At 40.1% G+C, this 21,075-nt stretch overlaps 2 protein-coding genes across 5 annotated transcripts; both read right to left on the bottom strand.

The window, feature by feature from the left end:
- Nucleotides 1–2,267: 2,267 nt before the first annotated feature.
- Nucleotides 2,268–6,472, bottom strand: c19h1orf216 (chromosome 19 C1orf216 homolog). 3 transcript variants are annotated; one of them, XM_088405643.1, is made up of 2 exons: nucleotides 6,315–6,472; nucleotides 2,268–4,982 (listed from the first exon to the last, which is right to left on the bottom strand). In XM_088405643.1, exons 1-2 carry the CDS (start codon nucleotides 6,455–6,457, stop codon nucleotides 3,959–3,961), a joined length of 1,167 nt encoding a protein of 388 aa, XP_088261769.1. In that variant the 5' UTR covers nucleotides 6,458–6,472; the 3' UTR covers nucleotides 2,268–3,958. The 3 variants fall into 3 exon arrangements, with proteins under 3 accessions (XP_088261769.1, XP_088261771.1, XP_088261770.1); XM_088405645.1 differs by lacking the exon at nucleotides 6,315–6,472 and adding an exon at nucleotides 6,176–6,308; XM_088405644.1 differs by lacking the exon at nucleotides 6,315–6,472 and adding an exon at nucleotides 5,929–6,113.
- A 3,913-nt stretch (nucleotides 6,473–10,385) lies between these two features.
- clspn (claspin) lies at nucleotides 10,386–20,091 on the bottom strand. 2 transcript variants are annotated; one of them, XM_088404899.1, is made up of 24 exons: nucleotides 19,946–20,091; nucleotides 19,302–19,416; nucleotides 18,773–19,146; nucleotides 18,458–18,607; nucleotides 18,315–18,377; nucleotides 18,165–18,237; nucleotides 17,976–18,078; nucleotides 17,232–17,797; nucleotides 16,797–16,985; nucleotides 16,564–16,718; nucleotides 16,302–16,477; nucleotides 15,355–15,404; nucleotides 15,059–15,258; nucleotides 14,313–14,838; nucleotides 14,152–14,185; nucleotides 14,005–14,065; nucleotides 13,785–13,927; nucleotides 13,484–13,645; nucleotides 13,258–13,379; nucleotides 13,005–13,135; nucleotides 12,675–12,792; nucleotides 11,701–11,771; nucleotides 11,247–11,408; nucleotides 10,386–10,760 (listed from the first exon to the last, which is right to left on the bottom strand). In XM_088404899.1, exons 1-24 carry the CDS (start codon nucleotides 19,970–19,972, stop codon nucleotides 10,635–10,637), a joined length of 3,897 nt encoding a protein of 1,298 aa, XP_088261025.1. In that variant the 5' UTR covers nucleotides 19,973–20,091; the 3' UTR covers nucleotides 10,386–10,634. The 2 variants fall into 2 exon arrangements, with proteins under 2 accessions (XP_088261025.1, XP_088261026.1); XM_088404900.1 differs by having other exon boundaries at nucleotides 11,701–11,768.
- Nucleotides 20,092–21,075: the final 984 nt, after the last annotated feature.

The raw sequence follows: 21,075 nt of genomic DNA, 5'->3' as shown, positions 1-21,075 counted from the left end.
AATGTTTGTCTTGTATACGTTCCTTCTTGAAAGTTATCTTAATTTAATAAACAAAAATACCTGCCCTGTTTTATGATGGTTTATATTTATTGCTACATTTAATTCACTTTAGTGTCCGTGTCTGAAAATGACTGGCTAATGCTAGTGTGTCTGTGATCTACTGTCGCCCCCTAGTGGATATTGCTCCCTCAAAACTAAACCCCAAAAATGAACGTTTCAAAAGAATTCGAACACTTAATAGGTTCATATTTTTGTCCATGTGCATATTTTGCTTCACTCTATTTATTGAATATATTGAAGAATGCAACGTTATTCATGATGCATTTATTCATACTGCTTGGTGTTTTAGGTTCAAACCAATTTCTTACTAAAATCACCACTAGGCTAAATGTAGCCAGTTTTAAAAAAATGTTAATTTGTGTTTTCAGCAGTCTTGCTTCCTTTCGGCCCTATTCCTTCAATGGGAGTAATAAACACGAAGAAAAGTTGTGTATTGGTAGACATTTTATGTTTGAGAAATAGTTTAGACAATTGTTCAGGTTCTTAAAGAAGATGTACATAATTGGAGTGCAAATATATTTACGTCAACCTGGAGATAAATAGCCTAAGTCTTACTTACTTGAAGTATAAGCATCAATATTAACAAGATTTAGACAGTAGACATTGTATTGTAATTTCAAGGAAAAGGCCATTTTCAAATCACTAACGTTACAATTTGAAAAAACTAAACAATAAACAACCTGCTTCATTTGGTGCATTTAAAGTATATCCACACGCTATCCATTTTTTTAAAATCGGGTCTCATATCGGTTAAATTATTTTAAAAAAAAAGTGCAGTCACATGTTTAAATAGCTTCAAACATGAAAAGTTCAGGTGATAAAAGCACAGAATTGTCTTGCATTCATATTATGATCTGATTTATGCTTTACTGATTTATGTTCAGGCAACACATGCTTGTTGCCATGCAAAGAATTCTTAAAAGACTGCAAAGTCTCGAGTAGTTAGCAACTCTTATAGATGTAGTTAAAAAAAACAGCATTTTATTGAATTTATAGTTCCTTTTTAGCCTAAATCTAACTTAAGACATTTTTGTAGAATATTGTTGATTGTAATAGAGACGAATTTAACACATGTACTAAATCACAATATTGAAAAAAGAAGTCACAATTAGTTCATTTGTAATCCAGCCCAATTTAACAACTATTCACCACATCTGTGACAGACAACACAATGAGGCAGTATTAGCTCTCTGAGCTAGCTTGACAATATCGCTTTTGTAAAAGCCAAAATTCTGATTTATTGCCACTCATAATAGATTGCACAAGCATGCCTAATATTGTGATCAAAGACTGAAAATAATACATGGAATTTACTCATGATAAAAAGACATTTCCTATTCATATTTAAGTCTGCAATCAGAGTACAGAGAGCGTTTGTTTGTATTCAGCTAGCCCACCTTGAAATTGTGTTTGTGTTTTACAAATCCCCATCAAAAGCAACATTTGTTCTCAAAGTGTCCTTTTTTCCGAGGTACTCGCATGCGCATGACAGACAAAGCATTGTAACTGCTGTAAACATGTTATCGCTCTTTGCTTTGATGTCTTGCCTACACAGCAGCCAACAAGCTGGAGATCAATATGGAAATTCGCTCCACTCGCTGCAATGATTGCTCCACAAAGAAGCGATAAGAGGAAAAAGAACGTAGAAGAGGATTTTCTCTTCGGTTGCCCTAGGCTTTGGCCTCTCTCCTATACCTGACGTCTATTTACCATGGGGACCCTTCTTTGAGGGTCCAAGGCCTCGGGGTACCAGGACCCCAGACTGACATGATCCCCCCAAGGCCTTTCTGCATGGGTGAGGGCCCCCACAAAATAACAGACGATTAAAGGGTGGCAAAGATGCTGGTATCTATGCGAACACGCACACATAGAGGTGAGATGATCTCGTGCCCGGGGGGCAACAGCCTCACACGGCAATCACACTGTCTGCAGAACGCACACTGGCCAAGCGCGTGTGATGGGCCCGCACAAATAAACTTTTATTCACGGGACAAAGAGGCAATTGTTAACTAAAAGGACATTTAGCCCGAGGGTGGATTACAGTGTGCGCAGCTGATAGAGCAGAACATTGATAAACATGTTGATTAGGAATAAAAATGAGGGCTGTGTGCTAAATTTACCCCGCTTCAGAGCAGACATTGAGTGGAAACATAATGACAAACAAACCATTTTTCATACTGTTGCCAAGAAACTAAAAACACTGGAACTGTTTTGATATTGTATTTATTGATATGTTTTTTTTTGGACGTGCTAATTATTGGATGTGTTTGACAATCAAGGACAACACATTGACGTACAACATGAATCCCACAATAAAGCTTTTTCTTTTCTTCTTTTTTTACATAGTAGTACTTTTACAGTTTACTTTGGTAGATACAGATAGACTGCAACAACAACAAAAAATAAGAAACTGGGTATTATTTCCAGGAAAGCAAACTTGAAATCATAACAAAAAAAAAACCAAAACATACATTTCTACAGATTATGTCAACTATAAATTCATTTTCAAAGTGCAAGTAGAGGTCAACATTTTTTTGGGGAGATGGGGTGGTGTATCACCTCTAAAAAGAGTTGGGTCAAAAATGACCCAACTTTTATCACTTCAATGTTCTAATTTACTACATGAGTCAGTTTGGTTCAATTTTTGGATTGTTTTGTACCAATCAACCCAGAAAGTTGACAAAATTAGTCGATTGGTCCATTTTTAAACCAAATTAGGTTATTTTTGACTCACCTGTTTTCAGAATTGTGCAAATGTCGTACCTAAGATGATTCTATGCTTTTACCTTTTTAATAGCTTCCATTTAAGTGATAAAGGATTGACTCCTTTCATTATTAGCTCATATGATGTATATTTTTTTGCACACAAAAAATGCTTGGTTGTTTTGCTCGGTTGTTTTTCAATACAGTCAGCTATGCTGATAATGTGTAACCCATTTCCTGGTATTGTTAACTTCTTATTTTAACCCTGCGTTGGGTCAAACTCTTGACAGAAAATGCTGGGTTAACTCCTGAACCTCACTGTGTTGGCTATAAATAACCTAGCGGTTGATATAGTCAGTTTTAGATCTTGTGCTGGGTTAGCTAACTTTGCTCAATTTGGGTTAGCCCAATTGATAACTGTAGGTCATTTTTGGACTATGTAATATTTTAGGTTGGTTTTCTGACCCAGTTACTGGGTTATGAATTTTGAGCAAATTGGGTTACATTTACTTTTTTTCCACAGATAACCTGGTAATCTATCAGTATGTGTACTTGTTGTATCAAATTCTTGTTCCAACATACTTATTTAACACAGTCTTTTTGGACCCAGTGTTGAGCTAGCCAATTTAATTTCAATTTGGGGTTATTTTAATCAAGGAGATTTTGAAAGTGGCCCCATTTCATACGTCTGTCTTAGCAGTTAGCATGTTTGCTTCACAGTGAAGAGGTTTTGGATTTGTATCTTGGTTTAAGCATATCAAGCTACACATTCACAAAACATGCATGCTAGGTTACATAAGTTTTGACTCTTAAAACAGTTGGGGTAACAATAACCAAAATTGACTCAAAATTGAACCAAGCCAACTTTATAAGTTATTAATTTTATCCAAAAATTGGGTCGGTCTGGACCCAAATTGGTTTATTTGTTACCCAACAGTTTTTAGTGCATGAGTGTAAATGGTTGGTTTATAAGTGTCCTGTGATTGGCTGACCACTTTTTACCTGTGACCAATAAAAACAAGCATGATAGAAAGTGGATGCGTTTTCTTTTTTCTGATTTCTAATTGGATAAAGCGTTCTTGAGTTGATCGCATTTCCTTCTATTTTGCCTTACGAATGGATTTATTGTGAACAGATATGTTGTTTTTATCTCAGAAGAAATACATACAGCTTTCACAGTCTTTTGTTTCTACTTCTATGATTGTCCCACAGCGGCAGGTGGCGCGGCGTTGATCACGGCGGCCCCCATTCGCAGCAGTTCCTTTCTGTGCGTGAGGATGATGTCAAAGCTGGACTGCAGGCGGTTCTGCTGCTCCTCGACGCGGCCTTGTAGAGTGCGTAGCCAGCGGATCAGAGCCAGACGCCGATACATGGTCAGCTGCACCTGGTGCTTCTCCATCTCCTGGGCCTTGAACCTCTCGCGATCTCGCAGCGTCCACACGGCATCCATCATTTCAGGAATCCCGCCATCGGAATCAGAGGACTGGTCTTGTTTCTCCTCAGCGCCTTCCTCCAGGAGGTCTCCCAGGTGACTTCCCGACATGGAATTTCGGCTGAAGCTTCTTCGTTTTCCTGGTGATTCTCTGCTGTTGCTTCTGGTTGGATTAAAGTCGTGCTGGCTCAGATTTTGCTCCCCAAACCTCATGCGTTCCAAGCCTCCCGTGGCCAACCAGTTCTCTCCCCTCTCTAAGCGGATGGAGGACATGCTTCCACCGGAGTCTGATTCCGAGCCGCTATCGCCCCACTCGTCGTCATTTTCAAGCTTCATCATCTCCTCCAGATCATCCCTGCCTCGGTTGCTGTTTTTCCTCAACTGGAGCTCCATCTTCTCCCGGTGCTTAGCCATCATCTGCCCCTCCTCTTCCTCCATCCTCCTTTCCTCAGCTCCATCGGGGGGCACTCGGCCATAGCTGTCATCCCCATATTCGATTTCGGGAAGGGGCTCCAGTGTGCTCCAGCAAGGCAGGCGAGAGCGAGGTGATAGGACCCCAGAATTGCTGTGGGAATGTTTTAGGTCGGGACTCAGAGGACCCAGTTTACCAGGGCGCTGCGGGTTTTGGTTTTCATCTCCTCTTCCTCTGCTTGACAGGAAGTTATAGTTGCCTTCTTGATCATACTTCCTGCTTGGCGATGAGGAAGAGGAGCGATTATTAGTGTTTTGACCTCTGTAGGCCAGAGGTTGATCCTGGTCAAGCATCTCTGGTCTGGACTGATTTTCACTGTAATGAAAAAAACAGTTTCAATAAATTAACATTCATCTTGTTGAACCAAAGTACAGATTTTATGTTGGAAAAAATGTAAATGAAAAAAAAAGTCGCAAAATGTGGATACATTTTAGAAGAGCATTCTAATATTCTGACAGTCAACTATTCGCATAGGCTAGTTGAACAGATACCTTGTTTTTGTCATAAATTAATTGAAAATGGATCATTTATCTTAGCTGTCATTTTGGTGTATCTTTCCTTCATATCACAAATCACAAAGGTGAGTTGGAGTAAAATTTGCACTTGCATTTACCTTGAATATTTTACTCTCTTCCAAGTGTAAATTGTTTTCTTTAATTTTACGTTGTGTAGGGTGATGAAATACTTTATAAACTTTTAATACTAAAATAACCTCGATGGAATTTACTGCATATCCTGCATCTATCTATCTATCTATCTATCTATCTATCTATCTATCTATCTATCTATCTATCTATCTATCTATCTATCTATCTATCTATCTATCTATCTATCTATCTATCTATCTATCTATCTATCTATCTATCTATCTCATCCAAAAAACTCAATGCAATTAATGGGTTCGATGAAAAGGAGCCCCCCCCCCCCCCCCCCACCCAATAAACCTCTCACCTCTAAATCACCCTTTACGGGTCACCCCCAAAATAGTATTTTGTTTATAATATCCACAGGCGGCTATGCTGCACTCCACTTCTATTAGGATCACACATTTACATGTCACCCCGGAATGGAAATTTCTCTAATCCTGACTTGGGGCTGCTGTCAATCCCCCCTATAACCTCCTCCCTTCCTCCTTCCCTTCTGTGCATGCGCGTTCATGCGGTGCTGAAGGACAGCTCAGCTCTGAGCACGCGCGGAACAGAAAACACCTACATTTAAAATCAGTAGAATAATACAACCGTTAAAATAGAAAGGAAAATACCCAAATAGCGTCGCTGCTGGATGGACGTTCCGGTTCTTTAACAGCGGTTCCGTGGATTTGGCTAGATGGTTATAGAAGGCAGAAAAACGACGACTAATGGCGCCCATGGGCTTCATATTTGTTTAAAAGTGGTCGGTTAAAATTCACCACTAACGACGAATTAAAAAGAAAACATTTAGTGTTGCAGCGCTGAAATAACTCAAACGTTGGAAAATGCGTCTTCCATTGCGCGTTATGTAACACTCACCCCATCTCAGTGCTCTCTCCTCTCTTTCCCTTCCTTGATAAAAAACACAGCCAGCCTTCCCCTTCCTATTTGTTGCTCACTTAAGTCACTTGACTGACATTTCAGTCTCATTTGCATGCGCTTGTGGTTGATTTCTTACCTTTGTGCCGGTTCGCTGCTCGGTGGAGAGGCTGGACCGAGGTTTCGCTTTTTCCAACGTTTTCCCCCTCCTCCGACACCGTGTAGTCGATCCTCCTCTTCCCTCATCACCCCTCCTCCTCCTGTTCCCATCCCCTGACTCATGTTGTTCCAGGAAAAGAAAAAAAAAACGTGGAAGTCTGGGCTCGCAGGGCAGGAAATTAGAGAATAAAAGGAAAGTGATAATGCAGTTTTACATTGTTGTGTTGTGGCGCAAAACCATACTAAATTGCATGCAATTATAGTCTAGAGGTGATAAATGTAAAGCAGGTTTGTCGAAAAACAAAAAACAAAACACAGAATTTCTACAGGCAATACAGAAACCAGTACAAAAAAAAAACAGTTGTTGACAATTGCATGGGTATGTACTTACATTTTCACATTTACAGGCCATTGAAAACCTAAGTATCTCATATAGAAAAGCGGAAAATTCTGTGGTCTGATGAGACCCAAGTTGAACTTATTTTGTGCCAAGTTTAGAGGACAAAAATATTTCTGCATGACCCCAAAAAAAACACCCCAACAGTGAAGAACATAGGTGAAAACATGGACCAACACACTAGCAGAAACAAATAAAAAGATGTTTTCACTGTATAGCTTGTCTAATTAAATCCATATCCACATGATAAGTTATACAATCACATCAAGCTGCTCAAGTTCATCTATGTCCCCAGGAAAGACAAATTTGTACAAAAAAAGCACAGTGTGAATCCCAAGTCAAGTCATCTTTGGTCTGATGATTCAAACTGACACAGTTTAAGGTTTAAATTAAAACTAAATTGCCAGAGGTGGGATAAGTACTTACACTCTGTTCTTAAAAGGGAACCGACATATTGTGTAATAAATAAAGAAATAAATGCTGGTAAAAGAAGTACTCATTCAACTGCTTCACTTAAAGTAAAAGTGCAGAAGTATGCTCAAAGTGTACTTAGGTTAAAAAAAAACAAAAAACCTGACAAATATAAACAGTCCACTAGTTTTCTTGTTTCTGTTACATAATGTCTGTACCGGGAAGAAAAAAAAATATCAGTAAAGATTCTATCAGGAACATGTTCACATGGTTTCACTAACATTGTGAAGTGACTATTAATACATTCAGAATAAAATATAATCCAAATACAATACTTTATCTGTATGTGTTTTGTTGTTTCTACATTAGACTGAATATTTATGGGAGTAAATCGAGAAGACTTGAGAAAGGATAACAATTCTGGTACAGCTGTGTTTTAGGCTCACATTTTCTGCATTGAGACAAAAAAAGGCTTCTTCAATGAACTCATGAATTCATAAAAAGTATCACATATTCGATACCCTACCCCCAGTCTAAACATGCTATGCGGATCAATAAAGATCAATAAAACGGATCGATTTTGCTCCTTAAATCCTGTTCCACAAAAGCTATATTAATCAGAATGCCAAATACTGCATAGAAGATATTATCATCTTTTTTTTTTTTTTTTAACTTGAGTACCCTTTAAACCCTGGGTGTCTGGTGATATTTCACAAACTTGGTCCCACCTTGGGCAGACTTTGAAAGACACTTCCCTGCTGCAAAATAAAAGCTTTCCTGCAACATTTGGCTAAAGTCTTTTTTCAACTACCTGTCCCACAATGCATAGCAAGAACAAAGCATTATGGGAGTCAGGCTAAGCCACCCAATGAAGTCATTGAAAGGCTTGCAAATGTTATAAGTTATCTGCTAGTGCCCCTTTGGTGGTTTTGGGATCTCAACATAGAAATTTCTGTTGCACCCTGTTTGCGGGCTGTAGTTGAAAGGAATAATACAAAAAACGTGGGAAATGCATGATAAAACATTGTTTTTTCTGTATTTCCAAAATTCATAAAATGTCCAATTTTTATTGACAGTAAATGAGCTCGACATGGGCTATGTTTGACAACTGCAGGATTTACTTTTCAACCGCCTGTTTGCAAGCATTTAGAAGGGACGGCAGGATGGCATATTAAAGATCGACATGTTTTGACAATTCTATGTCATTTTTTAGTCTCTAGTGCTTTTTTAGATTCTTTTTTCCCTTGATATCACACATTCAAAAACATCTAACAGCCAGCTCAAAAATTTCCCCCAGGGGTTCTTGAATGAGTTGATCACATTCCTATTGATTTCAATGCGAAATACTGATTTGAGATAAGTACATGTGTTTTGAGATACAAACATGATCACAGGTAGAATCAAACTCAAATCTCAAGATGCCACTGAATGTGATTTGCTATAATTAATGAACCATAACTTAAAAATGTAAATTTAGAGGTTTGCCAGCACCTAGATGTTGATGCTCCCCATTATACAAATCTAACTCCTCAAATCATCGGCAGTAGGTGCTGTGCAGTTTGTTTTGACATTGATTGCCAATCTCAGCTAAAAGAAGACATAGCAGTTAGTAGCAAGTGTGTTTTTTATCTGTGTGTGTGTGTGTGTGTGCGTGGTATCGAGAGGCTACATCAGACAGACTTAACAAGTGTTCACTGTCTCCCTCCTCTTCGCTCTCGTCCCCCTGACATGTCGTCGCTGGCGGCGGAAAAACTCATCCCCTATTCTCCCCGCTTGCATGAACGCACTCACTCACACACACTCGCACGCACGCGCAACGCACACACACATCCCTTCTTGCTTCTCCTTCAACAACATCCACATTCAAATACACCAGCTCCAGGCATCCTTCGTCTCCTCCCCCCTCACCATCGTTCACCAGTAGCCTAAGCCCATAAAAAATACATCAAACACAAGCCACACGCCCAAGGCCTCGTCACACGCAAAATCATCACTCTTTCCATCTCACTCTTTAACAAGAAGTTACAAAACACTGCAAAGATGGAGGGCGATAAACGCGGAATTGAGGCCTGTTACCGTAATGCTCACAGTAACACATAAAAAAAAAGAAGCATGACTTACCTTGTGCACAATAAAACCTTGTTTTCGAATGTTCCCACAGCCTGCAGAAGTGTGACCCACTTCTCTCAGCTTCAGCTCCACATCTGGTCTCGGGCTGTGACAGTGGCCGAGGGCGCCCGGCACCCATGGGCCATACTGTCAGATTGCCAGCATTGAGAAGAGATGCACACACAAACACACACCCGCATAAAGAGAGCGAGCCAGCATTGTTACAAAATGAGCCAAATGAGCCTGGACGTGCTAAAGTGAAATCTACCATGGCTTGTTTTGTACTATAATTACACTTTTATCTCACATGCATATAGTGGATGCTGTATGACACACAGCAAAAAAACACCCGTGGGTGCTCGGCTCTTGTTTCTCTTCAATTATTCCACCCTCTGCCCGCTCATATCCTCGTAATCAGAAGAGAAGCGGATCCGTGTCCTCTAGATATTTAGACCATCCGACCTCCGAGCCAAAACGTGTAACCTTCTCGCTCTTGTGTGAATTGGGAGCGCGCAGAGGTTTTGTGTTAAGTTTTATGGCCTTTGACCTCACAGTTCAGCCTTGCGGGGCGAGGAAGTTGTGAGAATCCATGTTGGAGGAATAAAGCATAATGGGATAGAATTCTCAAGATCCTATTAAGATCTAATTTGGCTTGCTTGACCCTACAAAACAGGCCCTTAGGATTCGGAATTAGCTCTATGTCAATTAATTCTACGGCAATAGCTAATTATATATAAGGACTGTTCCATTTCGTTTTCAAATATACTTGAAAAACAACGGATGGATTAGAAGAAAAAAAAAACTTTTTTTTTTTTTTAATGTGAAGCCCTGCCCTCAGCATTGGCCTCTAATGATGTGTAAGGGGGGCCCTCCTGTGCGGAATTCTAACCCCAGGACACTTGTCTTCTAATCACCATAGCAACTAATGAGGTGGATAGACAAAAGACTCTGTTTATTATTAGCTACTTAAAGCATTAGCCTTCCAAACTTCAATTAAGGGTTCAAAAAGCAGAACAGCCAGACATCAACAACATTGTATAAAATTGTAAATAAACATTCCAAGTCAACACATTTGACTCATTTGGTATTTTATGAGGGATTATGCAAAAATAAAGAGTACACATTAATTCCAGACATGCCTTAAAATATAATTTTATTTACATGTGAAATACATTATACAAGACCCAAAACAATTTAGACTTAAAAAAAAAGGTCATTCCTATATACACAATAAACCATTGTGAATGAACAAGCACAAGCAAGTCTAAAAATGGCAATTATACATTTATTAGCTGAACATTAGATGAATCAAAAAAAAAAAATAAAACAACCAACGTGTCGCCTCATATAAAAATCATTAATACTCATCAGCCTGTTCTATCTTTAGTGGTCTAAGAAGGAAAAAATGCTTCTTTGTGGTGCCTTGGTGGGTCCGGCAGACGTGTCCTGCCTGCAGACCCTCTTGGCTGCCGAGGTCACGGATCCCGAGTTCCCCCTCCTCTTTGTCGTCTATCGATCAAAACACAAGACCTCAATTCGGAGAAAGCTAACGGTTAAAAAAATGCACATGATTTGCGGTGGTTTGCTTTTTGACAATTTGGGCTTTGGCGCCACATAGTGGCGAAATACTAGATCGCTTTAGTTCACATTTGAAGCACAAATTCTTCTCATTTTTGTTGAATCCATTTTTTCCCATTACCATTCACAATCAAATGGACAAGAGAAAACAGAATTTGTTCAGTATAAGTCACGTGTTCTCCAGAAAAACACCGCAAAAGTCACCGCATTTAAGATGTGATTTTGTGCATCACATTGGTAGAACTGTGCCTTATAAACAACCCTTTTGACTTAGTTGAACTAATTCAGTATAAAAGCACACTTGGGACACTGGCTCTTTTTAAATGATCATTCAAAACAACTCTCCATCTTTTCTTTGTCTGCACTTGAAACAAAAACACATGAAACATTTTGCCCAGTGCCCTTTTGTCTACTCACACGAGTCTGAGAATCTTCCTTTGTGGAACCGTCCTTCTCAGGAGACAACGTCTGGAAGAGGAATCCGCGACTGTTTCTTGGTGCCATTGGGTTTCCATCCGAGATGGACGCCAATTTTTGAAGGACAGACTGCGGCTGATTTAGCAGGGAACCTCTTTTAACCTTCCGACACACAATCAGACACGCTCAATATCTGACAGAAAACACAATATCAGTCATTGAAACAAGAAACGTTGGAATTTGTGTTTGCTTTCTCCCACATTCCAAAAACAAAAACACATAAGTTGGGTTAACTGAAGACTCTAAATTGTCAATTTGTGCGCTGGGGATTTAAGAACCACCATTGAAATATGAAGCAGTAGAAATGTACATTTCGGAGCCAAAAGTCAAGACAACCAGAGCAACAGAAATGCAGTTACATACATAGATTTTCCCTATATTTAAGTTGCAATACCTGTGAGGGTAGCAGGAAGGGATTGAGGGTGGTGGATGTCTTTTGTGGCGGCGGCGCAACAGGAAGCTCTGCTTTGTAAATCGGGACATGCGGGAATTAGCAACAAATCAAAAGCGACGTCTTTTTGAAAGGAAAAAAAAAAAAGCAACTACAGAATGTAAGCCCTCGACATTAAATTCAACTGCCATACGATTATGTCTGTTAGACAGTAACATATTTGTTGAAATACAGTAGTTACTTGACTTACTAGTTTGATTTACACGTAAATCAATTTCCTCTTTGACATGAATAAGTAATAAAAATCATAATTTAGTAAAATTTTTGTTGAATGTTTAAATAAAACGACAAAAAGAACTAACATTGCTTTGGAAACTACTGTAATTCCCCAAATATAAGACGTGCTTTTTAGCCCAAAATTGAAGACCAAAAAGTATGGGTGTGTCCAATAAGGTGTAATTTAAGATTAGGGCGTATTTTTACTTACGGTAATTACGATAACGGGACGAGCTAGACTCGAGACAGTCAGTTGGCTGTTAGCACCACCGGCGAACAACATTGGCTAACACGAGCAACATGTTAGCTGCAAATTCGGCATTTATTTTCAATAAAAGAAGCGAGCAGACTGAACCAGCATCCGAGTTCATCCTTGTTCACACACAGGAATATCACAGTTTAGCTTTGGAAAACTCTTGTAGTGGGGCCGGTTAGAGACGGCAAGGCGAGGCTGCCACTTTACTTTAATTTCAACAGCACTGAGTAAAAATCTCACCAACGCTCTTTTGGAAGAATTTGACCCGAAAATTAGTACTCTTGGGTGATGATGCAGTATATGCCCGAGTGGCCTAGTCAGTGACAAAAGAGATGACTTGATCTCATTTTTTTTATTTGTTTTTCGACGAGGTAACAGCCCATAACCTGTATCTGGGAGTTTTTAAGTCAAGGTATGACTGTATTAGCTTTGGAGACAAGCTTACCTTTCTTCTGCAGTGTCTTAGAGGTCAGTTTCTTGGCCATCTTCAGGAATTGACTATCTTCCTCTCCGATCTCATCATCCTCATCCTCAGTCGTTTTTTTCTTGGCTTTCAGTTGGGACTGAAAACATGTCAGGAAAATGGAGAGTGAACATGAACACAAAGCAAAGCATTTTTCATTTGATTGTTTTGATTGTCCAGCAACGGGTTTTCATTGAAATATTTACAATAATTACGACGACTGCATCAGCGTAGGTTCTGACTTGTGTACAAATTTTGGTCACTTCACCGTCATAAAAAGAGAGCTACTTGTAGCGGTATTTTTCCGCCTACCTGTTCTCTGAACCACTGTTCCCTTTCCAATCTTTCCTTTCTCCTCTCGATCTCAGCCTGATCTACGTCATCGTCATCATCAAGCTCCTCCTCACCTTCTTCTCCAGTATTAAATGTGTCGAAGCCATCATCTACAAGGGATGATAATCAATCACGTTAAAATTGGATTTGTTGTACGTTCTGACTGTTTGGCCTGACAAAAAGGTGGAAAAAAAAAGTTACCCTCTCAAAAAGAAGCGCTCATGGAACAAACCTATATTTTTCCAGCGGAAGCGACGGGCTCTTCCAGGGCCGTCAGAATGTAAATCACCATCTGCGAGGTAGCGTTCCTGATATAGCCTCAAGCGTCGCTTGTCATCATCCATTATCTGCTTCCTGTAAAACAAACAAACAAACAAAAAAAAACAACCAAGAAAGCTGAAAGCAGCATTTTTACCGGCACATGTTATATATTAGATACAATGGTGCGTTTAACTCACATGTGGATCTTGTTGACCTGGTTATGCAACTCGTCAACAGAGGGGAGCTCCTCCAGAAGCTCTTCTTCCTCATACTCGCTCCCTTCGTCATCATCTTCATCTCCACTGCCCTCGTCGCTGCCTGAAAGTTCAGCTTCGGCGTCCACGTAGTCTGTCAGGCGCCTGCAAAAGGAGAGAACGCAGGTCAAAACCAGGAAGAAAAAACCCCACTGTATATTAATTTATGTAAAACAATCACAACATTAATGAGGTGACATTTTTATTTACATGCAAGGAAATGCCACTCTGAGTCTTTACATACATTTTTTTCTTCTTTTTCTTCTGAATGAGATTGGGTGCAAACACTCCATTCAACTCCTCCTCTTCTACCTCATTATTTTCTTCTTCATCTGCATCATCATCTTCTGAGTCAGAGTCATCATCCTCATCACCTTCTTCATTTTCCTAAAAGTCAAATCCAAACATGCCCAATTATTTGAATGGCATCTCAAACAATATTACATTCACTATTGGATGCATACCACGTCTGATAGGAGTCGAAACTCACAGTCCTCTTCTTCCTCTTCCTGTGGTGTCGTTTTACTGTTAGAGAGGTCTCCGTTAAATATCCCATAATGACAGTTTTTTTTTTTTATTAAATTAGAAACAAATCATAATGGCATCATTACCTGTCTTGTGCTGGTAAACTCATTTGGGAAGAATCTAAAAGTATGACAGAACAGTAACTTTATCAGTACGGGTAATAGTATTAACAAGTGCTCAGTGCAACATAATACTACAATGACACAAGAGGAGGAATATTTAAGATAACGTATACAAAAGGGGGTACCTGCACTAGGAAATTTGCCAGAACAAAGACCAAGTAGTTGATCCATGCTGTTTTCCTGTTCTTCCTCTTTGCTCTCATCCGTTTGCGTCTTCTCTTGCACCTGTGTTGTTGGAAATGCTCCCGAGCATAGTCCGAGAAGTTCTTCCGCTTGCGTTTCCCCGGTGACTGCTGCCGCCTCACCACCGGAGCTGTCCTGCGCAGTCCCGAACCCCCCCGAGCACATTCCTAAAAGCTCGCCCATATTAGCGTCCATTGCGTTTTCATCCAGGTTTTCTAGGATCAACTTTCTTTTGTGGGTTCGGAGGGCACCGGGTCGCGGACCCACATTCAGAAAGCCGTCCGCATCCAGTAACTGAGAGTGGGGATCATCTTCTAGAGAGAAGCGACCTTGAGAGTCTCCGCCCAGACCGCTTGGTCCAGCTACTTCACCGATGGGCTCAGAGTCCACAGGGGAGGGAGGGGCGTACAAATCTTGGGAGTCCTCCACTGGGAGGCACAGCGAGGGCTCCGACAGTTTCCCGGAGCTCTGTCAGGACGACAAGACAATAATCGTTTGATTATGTTGGAATTTCATACAAAAACCTTTTGAAACACCATTAAAAAAAAAAAAAAAAATCATTCATTGCCACTGATGGCTGTTATCGGCAAAGATCCTTTTTGACGTCTACGTATAGCCGCAAATGATAGTGACTAAAGTGACGCCTGCAAGACATACATGCCCCAGACTTTTACTTTTTGCATCTCACCTTGGAGGCAGAGCTGAGGATGCTGGGCCTGAAGAGGCACGGAGAAGGCGAACGGAACATGGAGCTGGAGTTGGAGTTGTAAGCACCTCTCCCTACTCGCTGATGGCCGACTGGTTGGTAGGAGGTGATCATCGATCCGGCTAGCTCAAAGCTGCTGTTGTGACTGATGTCCTTCATTAGCGACAGTGAGTCATCCTCTTCTGGAAACGATAACATGAAGAGTTGACTTAGGCCTTAGTCATTGCAAGTTTTAAGAAGTTGCATTAGTAATATATTTTGAATTTGGATAAGCTTACCCAGTTTACTAGCACTGTATTGTCCAGTACCAGATCTCCTTCCACCATCACTAAAGGGGGAAACACAGCATTTGAAGTTGTAAACAATAATGGAAAAAAAAAAAATCTGAAGATCAATCATCATCAAATTAAGTGGGGTGGTAACAGTCTTGTGGCGCATGACAATACACTCATTGGATGTTAGAATAAATTACTAAACTACATTATCACAGTAGTCATCTCATAAGTAAATATTTCTGATACAAGGCAAAAAAAAAAAAAAGAAAAATAGAAACATGGCTGGCAGTGAATGAGAAAGAATTCCTTTTAGATCGATTATCGCTGATTATCAGTGCCGACATTTGGCATTTTTATGATTTTTTTTTAATACAACTAGTGGCTGATAATGAATTCATATAAAATTGTGTTAACTTGAGGGAACTACTTTGAAATTTCAGTTACTGTAACACTGCACCTTCTGTTTTTGATTGAAAATCAAACAAAGCAAAGGTAAAATTTAAACGTTTTTGTGATCTTTAAATTTTGGAGAACTTGGTAAACTGTCGAAAACAATAGGAAGCTTTTGTTTGTTATGTTTTCAAATACATTTCCGTTTGACACTGGGAGCTCCATGAACTTTTGGTTTTTCAAAAATTATTTCACTTTTCACTGGGGAAAACGTTTCCGTTTTACAGATAATCGAAAAAAAAAATCTGTCTTAATAAATCAAGTTAGAGAAGGTAGCAAATTATTTGATGAGAAACACTGTTAAGGATCAATACAAACTTGTCAAAATCAAAAATAGACAGCAGCATTGAAATAATTTCAGGTCCACAAATCAAAACTTAACTTTCACTGACAATGATTACTATAGACAAGAAAAAAAAAAGTCACTTTAACTGGAATGGCAGTGAATTAAATAAGAAACCTTTGCACCACATGGAGCTTGTTGGAGTTAGCAGCCTTACCCAGTGCGAGAGCAGGAGTTGCCAGGGAAGAGTATGAGTGTTCCATCAGTGTTAATTATGTCTGGGGTTACTGAAGGGCAATTCAATGCCACAGGAGATAGACTTCGGACACTCTGGACCACGCTACCATCCTCCTCCTCTTCACCATCGTTTCCTCCCAATAAGTCATCTAACCCCTGTGGATACGTCAAACCAGAAGTGAGGTCAATATGAGAAGGGGGAGAAAAGACATTGTAGCCGAGGCAACAAGAAAAATAGCTACCTCTTCATCCTCATCTGTCATTTCTGCCTCCTCCTCTTCCTCTTCAAGGTCTTCATTATCAAGGCGATTCAGCTCGGCCTTGCGCGCGCGCTCTTCCTGTCTCCGCTGCGCCATGGCGATCTGCAGTTGTTGCTTTAGGGTCAATAGTTTCTCTCCTGTGAAAACAGGCCACAATTTGTCAAAAGATCGGATATCTCTTTGATATTTATATGATCCCAGGTTTGGTTTCCTACCAGGTTTGGTTGACACTGGCTCCTCTTGCTCTTTTTTAATAGTGACAGTGACAGACTCGGTCCGTAACTCCTCCTTGCCAGACGGGGTGCTGTCTTTACGGACGATGTTGAGCTGCAGTGTATGCGCTCCCTGCGGGCGAACCGGAGCATGGATGTGACGGAGGTACCGCTTCTTCAGGGCCTCAACGCCTGATTGAACAAATATAGTGAGAGAGATGGAAGGTATTGTTATGACCATTTTCAGCAGTAAAAAGTAAACATGAATCTGGCATTATTTAATTTATTATTTATTTTCAGTCAACAGCAAGAAATTGTTTTCAAAGGAACAGGAAATGTTTTTTAATGAAATTGACTGTTGCCAAAATGCAAACTTTAAACGCTACAGATGGCTGAATTAGTAATGTATCTATTTAAATTATTTGAAGCACAACTCACCTAAGTTGTGTGATGCTGGTTCAAGTAGTACAAAAGCTCCTGCGTTGGGGCATAATTTAGCAACAGGTGGAGGGTCCAATCCAAGCTCTTTTAGTCTGGCTAATTTGTCCTTTTTGGGCTTGGTAGCATGCTCTTCGGAGGGCACGGCTGACACGATATCAGTAAAAGATGTAGCTGTAGATTGAGACTCAACAACACATCCAGCCTCTGCTTGCTGCTCATTAGAAAGAACTTCGGTTTGTTTCATAACTTCTTCAGATATAGGCTTCGCTGAAGAATCTGCTGTAATCGAATCCTGTAAACTCTCTGAGAGATAAAGCATTGGAGGAGATTCCTGGTTGGATTCTAAGATCTCAACAGCAGCCTCTAGTGTCTGACTCGGGCTCTCCTGCTGCGGTGAGGAGGTGGCGGCTGGCTCAGGTAACGGTTTGAGTTGAGGGACTGTGTCCGGTAGAGCAGGGGGTGAGTCCTGCCCTGCAGGCAGAGGCTGGGCTTCAGTGATGGGGTTGGCTGGAGATAACGGTACAGTCGGTTTCGTCAACATCACTGCAGAATATTGTCTGGATCTAAAAGACAAAAGTATGATTTTTTTTTTCTCCCCACAAATCACTACTGCATTAATTGTTACATTTCAACAGCATTCACTGCCAGTCCAGTTAAAATGAAAATACAACTGGCAAGGCTGAGGCGGTGGCTGGCCATTAATTAGCAAACCTGAAATGGGCAAAACAAGTTTGTATTTACTTCAACAGAGCCATGGCAGATCCTTCGGGCCTGGCTCTCTTCTTAAAAAACTGACTGATAGTTTTTGGCTCCGGGATGTGGTATGGGAGGCCAAGCTCTGACTCTAGTCAGAGACAAAAAAAAAATACAAGGATTGAAAACTCAGCATGATTCATGACAAATATTGAGTGTGTGTATATAAAAACTGACCTCTAACCAGCCTCTGAGACTCACTGTGGAGCTGCTTCATTGCCTCCTTACTTGCACGTGCAGCTTTTCTCTCCTAAGTGCAGAAAAAAGTTACACAAACTCACATTTTGAGTTCGTTGTAGTTATGACCGCGTGATCGACGCTGCTTACTGTACGCTGGGGCTTTTGCATTTCATCTCCATCGCCAGTCTCGTCTTCATCCAGAAAAGATTCCTGCATATTTGAAAATAATAACATTAAGGCCTAAATGAGAATTGGTTTGAATCTTGACAGTTATGTTGAACTCACTGCACCTTGTGCTTTTTCATCTTCTCTTTGACAGAAGCCCGGATTGAATCGAGTGACTCTTCTTCCTCCAACTCCTCATCAATACCAGCATCAAAAAGATCCCTGTCACCTAATAGGCAGCCGCTGTCATTTAGAGGGCCGGGCAGATTTGTACCCTGGACACATAAATGTTTGTCATTATCAGAGTGATGCAACAATCATAAAACTCTTTCCTCACTGTAGAGATGGTTGGGGAAGTCGATTTATTTTTCTAAGAAGGATTGTGCAAGAGTTGATTCACGGAAGAGTTGCAAATGTAAAAGTACTCCATAATCACTCACTTCATTCAAGTCAGAAAATCTCTCTTTCTTCTTCATTTTTTCTACTTTTTTATTATGTTTCTCCTTTTTGTCTTGGTTTCTCTGGCTCCGCTCTCTTCTTTGTGGATGTTTTGTTGTTGTGGCACCCTTCTTAGTTTTCATTTGCAGCTCATCCTCCTCTTGCTCAGGTTCGCTGTTTTCATCTTCACTGAGTGCAGAAATTCTTCTTCGGCTCTTATGAACACTTTGTTTCTCGGCTGTTTCTGTGTTCTCCTCTCTAGAAGGACCCAACAAGGCTTCAGTGACAGTAGCCGCCTCTTCTTCACTGTCACTGTCTCTGATGGCATTACGGCGAGGCTTTCTGCGAATTTGAATGTCTTCTTCATCGTCAGAATCTGTCAAAAAAATGGGAGAGGAGGATATCAGCCCAAAATACAATAAAAAATACAATAAAAAGAGAAAGAAAGGCTTATCAAGGCATAGTTGTCATTATGCAATAAATTTTGTCCCATGTGTCCTTAATTTAATATCTATTGTCGGTCATCTTCACCTGGGTGCTCCTCTCTATTGTTTGTTGACTCCTTCAACATCTCTGATGGAGATCCCATTCCACTGTCCGAATCACTCTCAGTTACTGTGGGAGCCAGTGCCGGGGGACTTTCAGCCTAGGTAGAACATCGAAAAACAAAACATACAGTAACAAATTGAAAGTTCGGTGCATCTAAAGTGCCATACTTATTTTGGACGAATTGAGCATTTGTGGATCTTGTTTGCATCCTAAACAACAAACTCACTCGCTTAAAAGGCCGTGCAGTTTAGCATGCACGTTTATTTGAAAACATGTGTGGCGCCTTGACGCAAGGCAAACAATGAACACGTATTGTACATAGGTTAGCTGGCGATGGCCCCCTACCATAAAATTAAAACAAAACATGCCTGGTGTGTATTTTGTAGATTCGATTGCTTACATTTAGAACATTTCACATGCAGGGATTTTAATCAGGATTACTATGTAACATCGTTCGATTATGAAGAGGGCAACGCAATCTTGCTAGCGATATATGATTTAGCTCGCTAACTAGCTAAAGCTAACAATAGTAAATAAATGTGTATCGTGGTACACAGGAAGTGAATACATACATGGTTTATTGCTAAACAGACGAAAATTTCTCCAAGTGAAAATTACATCCTCACCTGTTGCTGATAAAATACCAGGCTCATCTCGTTGCCCGCTTGCTACTCGACGCTAGTAACAAAGAAAGCAGTTGAAAGAAATAAAAAAATGTCTCATCAACTCGTGACAGCCTTAAAAGCCATCCAAAAGGTTCACGTCTAAACGATTACCACGAATTCGCCCATTAAAAGTATAATGATATCGCGTTTAGCTCAGTTGCTTCTGGTCCTCCCGCCTGTTCTCAAAGTAGAATTTTTTATCTTTCGCGCGCCGTGACAGCTGGCCTCCAGTTTTAGTCAAGGAGCTGTCAATCGGTGACGTAGCGCTATTCTATTGGTTCTTACAAGCCATGTGTCCCGCCTACATTTGAAGAAACACTTGTGCGTGCGTGATTTATACTTCGACACTTTTACGGCGGGCGGGATCCAGGCGTGTAACGTCTTTACTGTGTTTTATTTAATTTTTAATCCTTCAACATAAATTTTAAGACAAACACAGTTTACAAATGCCAAATGATCAAACACAGTTGGGACGTGATTGGTCGCTACGATAACAATGTATGATGAACTGAATCTACCAGTTTTATGGGGGAAATGTTGCAAAATGTAAACAGGATTTCCAGCAGTCAAAAGTTAATGTCTTGTCTGTATTTAATTTGATACATCCATTGTTTTTCATGTACATTTGATACCTTTAAAAGGGCACTTTTCCACTAACCTTCGACCAAAATGTTACTTGTGCGCAAGGCTCAGGTGACGACCAATCACAGCTCAGCTTGTAATTATCACATGACCAAATCCATAAACAAGGTGAGCTGTGATTTTATGTTTGTTCTTTAGCTTTGGGCATACGTGACACAATTTTAAGTCAACCGCATGTGGAAAATGTGATTTAAAATGTATTACTTGTATGTGGAAGATGATTAATTTATCAAATTAAGTACTTAAAAATATTACTTTTTTAATGCGGAAAACTGCTGGATAAATTCAGCATAGCTTTAACTCGTTTTGCACAAGCGGGGAACACAGATCATGACCAAAATTTTACAGTTTACTCCCTCTAAACTAATACCCTTTTAGTTATGACATGGAACTACAGTAAATCGTAAATCAGCAAATGAATTTTGTTAGTGTTTATTGGCTTCATCAAA

Source organism: Hippichthys cyanospilos, chromosome 21, assembly GCF_059441005.1.
Source record: "Hippichthys cyanospilos isolate Australia breed blue-spotted pipefish chromosome 21, RoL_Hcya_1.0, whole genome shotgun sequence".
Taxonomy (NCBI): domain Eukaryota; kingdom Metazoa; phylum Chordata; class Actinopteri; order Syngnathiformes; family Syngnathidae; genus Hippichthys; species Hippichthys cyanospilos.
This window is presented reverse-complemented; position numbering and strand designations above follow the sequence as displayed.

Excerpts from the sequence above, each read along its gene's own strand:
- clspn (XM_088404899.1), bottom strand. The coding sequence starts at position 19,972 with ATGAGCCTGGTATTTTATCAGCAACAG. Across the intron at positions 13,928-14,004 it reads TTCGACTCCTATCAGACGTG|GAAAATGAAGAAGGTGATGA; the intron begins GTATGCATCCAA and ends TTTGACTTTTAG. Across the intron at positions 11,409-11,700 it reads CCTTCCTGCTACCCTCACAG|GTTAAAAGAGGTTCCCTGCT; the intron begins GTATTGCAACTT and ends GTGTGTCGGAAG.
- c19h1orf216 (XM_088405643.1), bottom strand. The coding sequence starts at position 6,457 with ATGAGTCAGGGGATGGGAACAGGAGGAGGAGGGGTGATGAGGGAAGAG. Across the intron at positions 4,983-6,314 it reads AGCAGCGAACCGGCACAAAG|TGAAAATCAGTCCAGACCAG; the intron begins GTAAGAAATCAA and ends TTTTCATTACAG.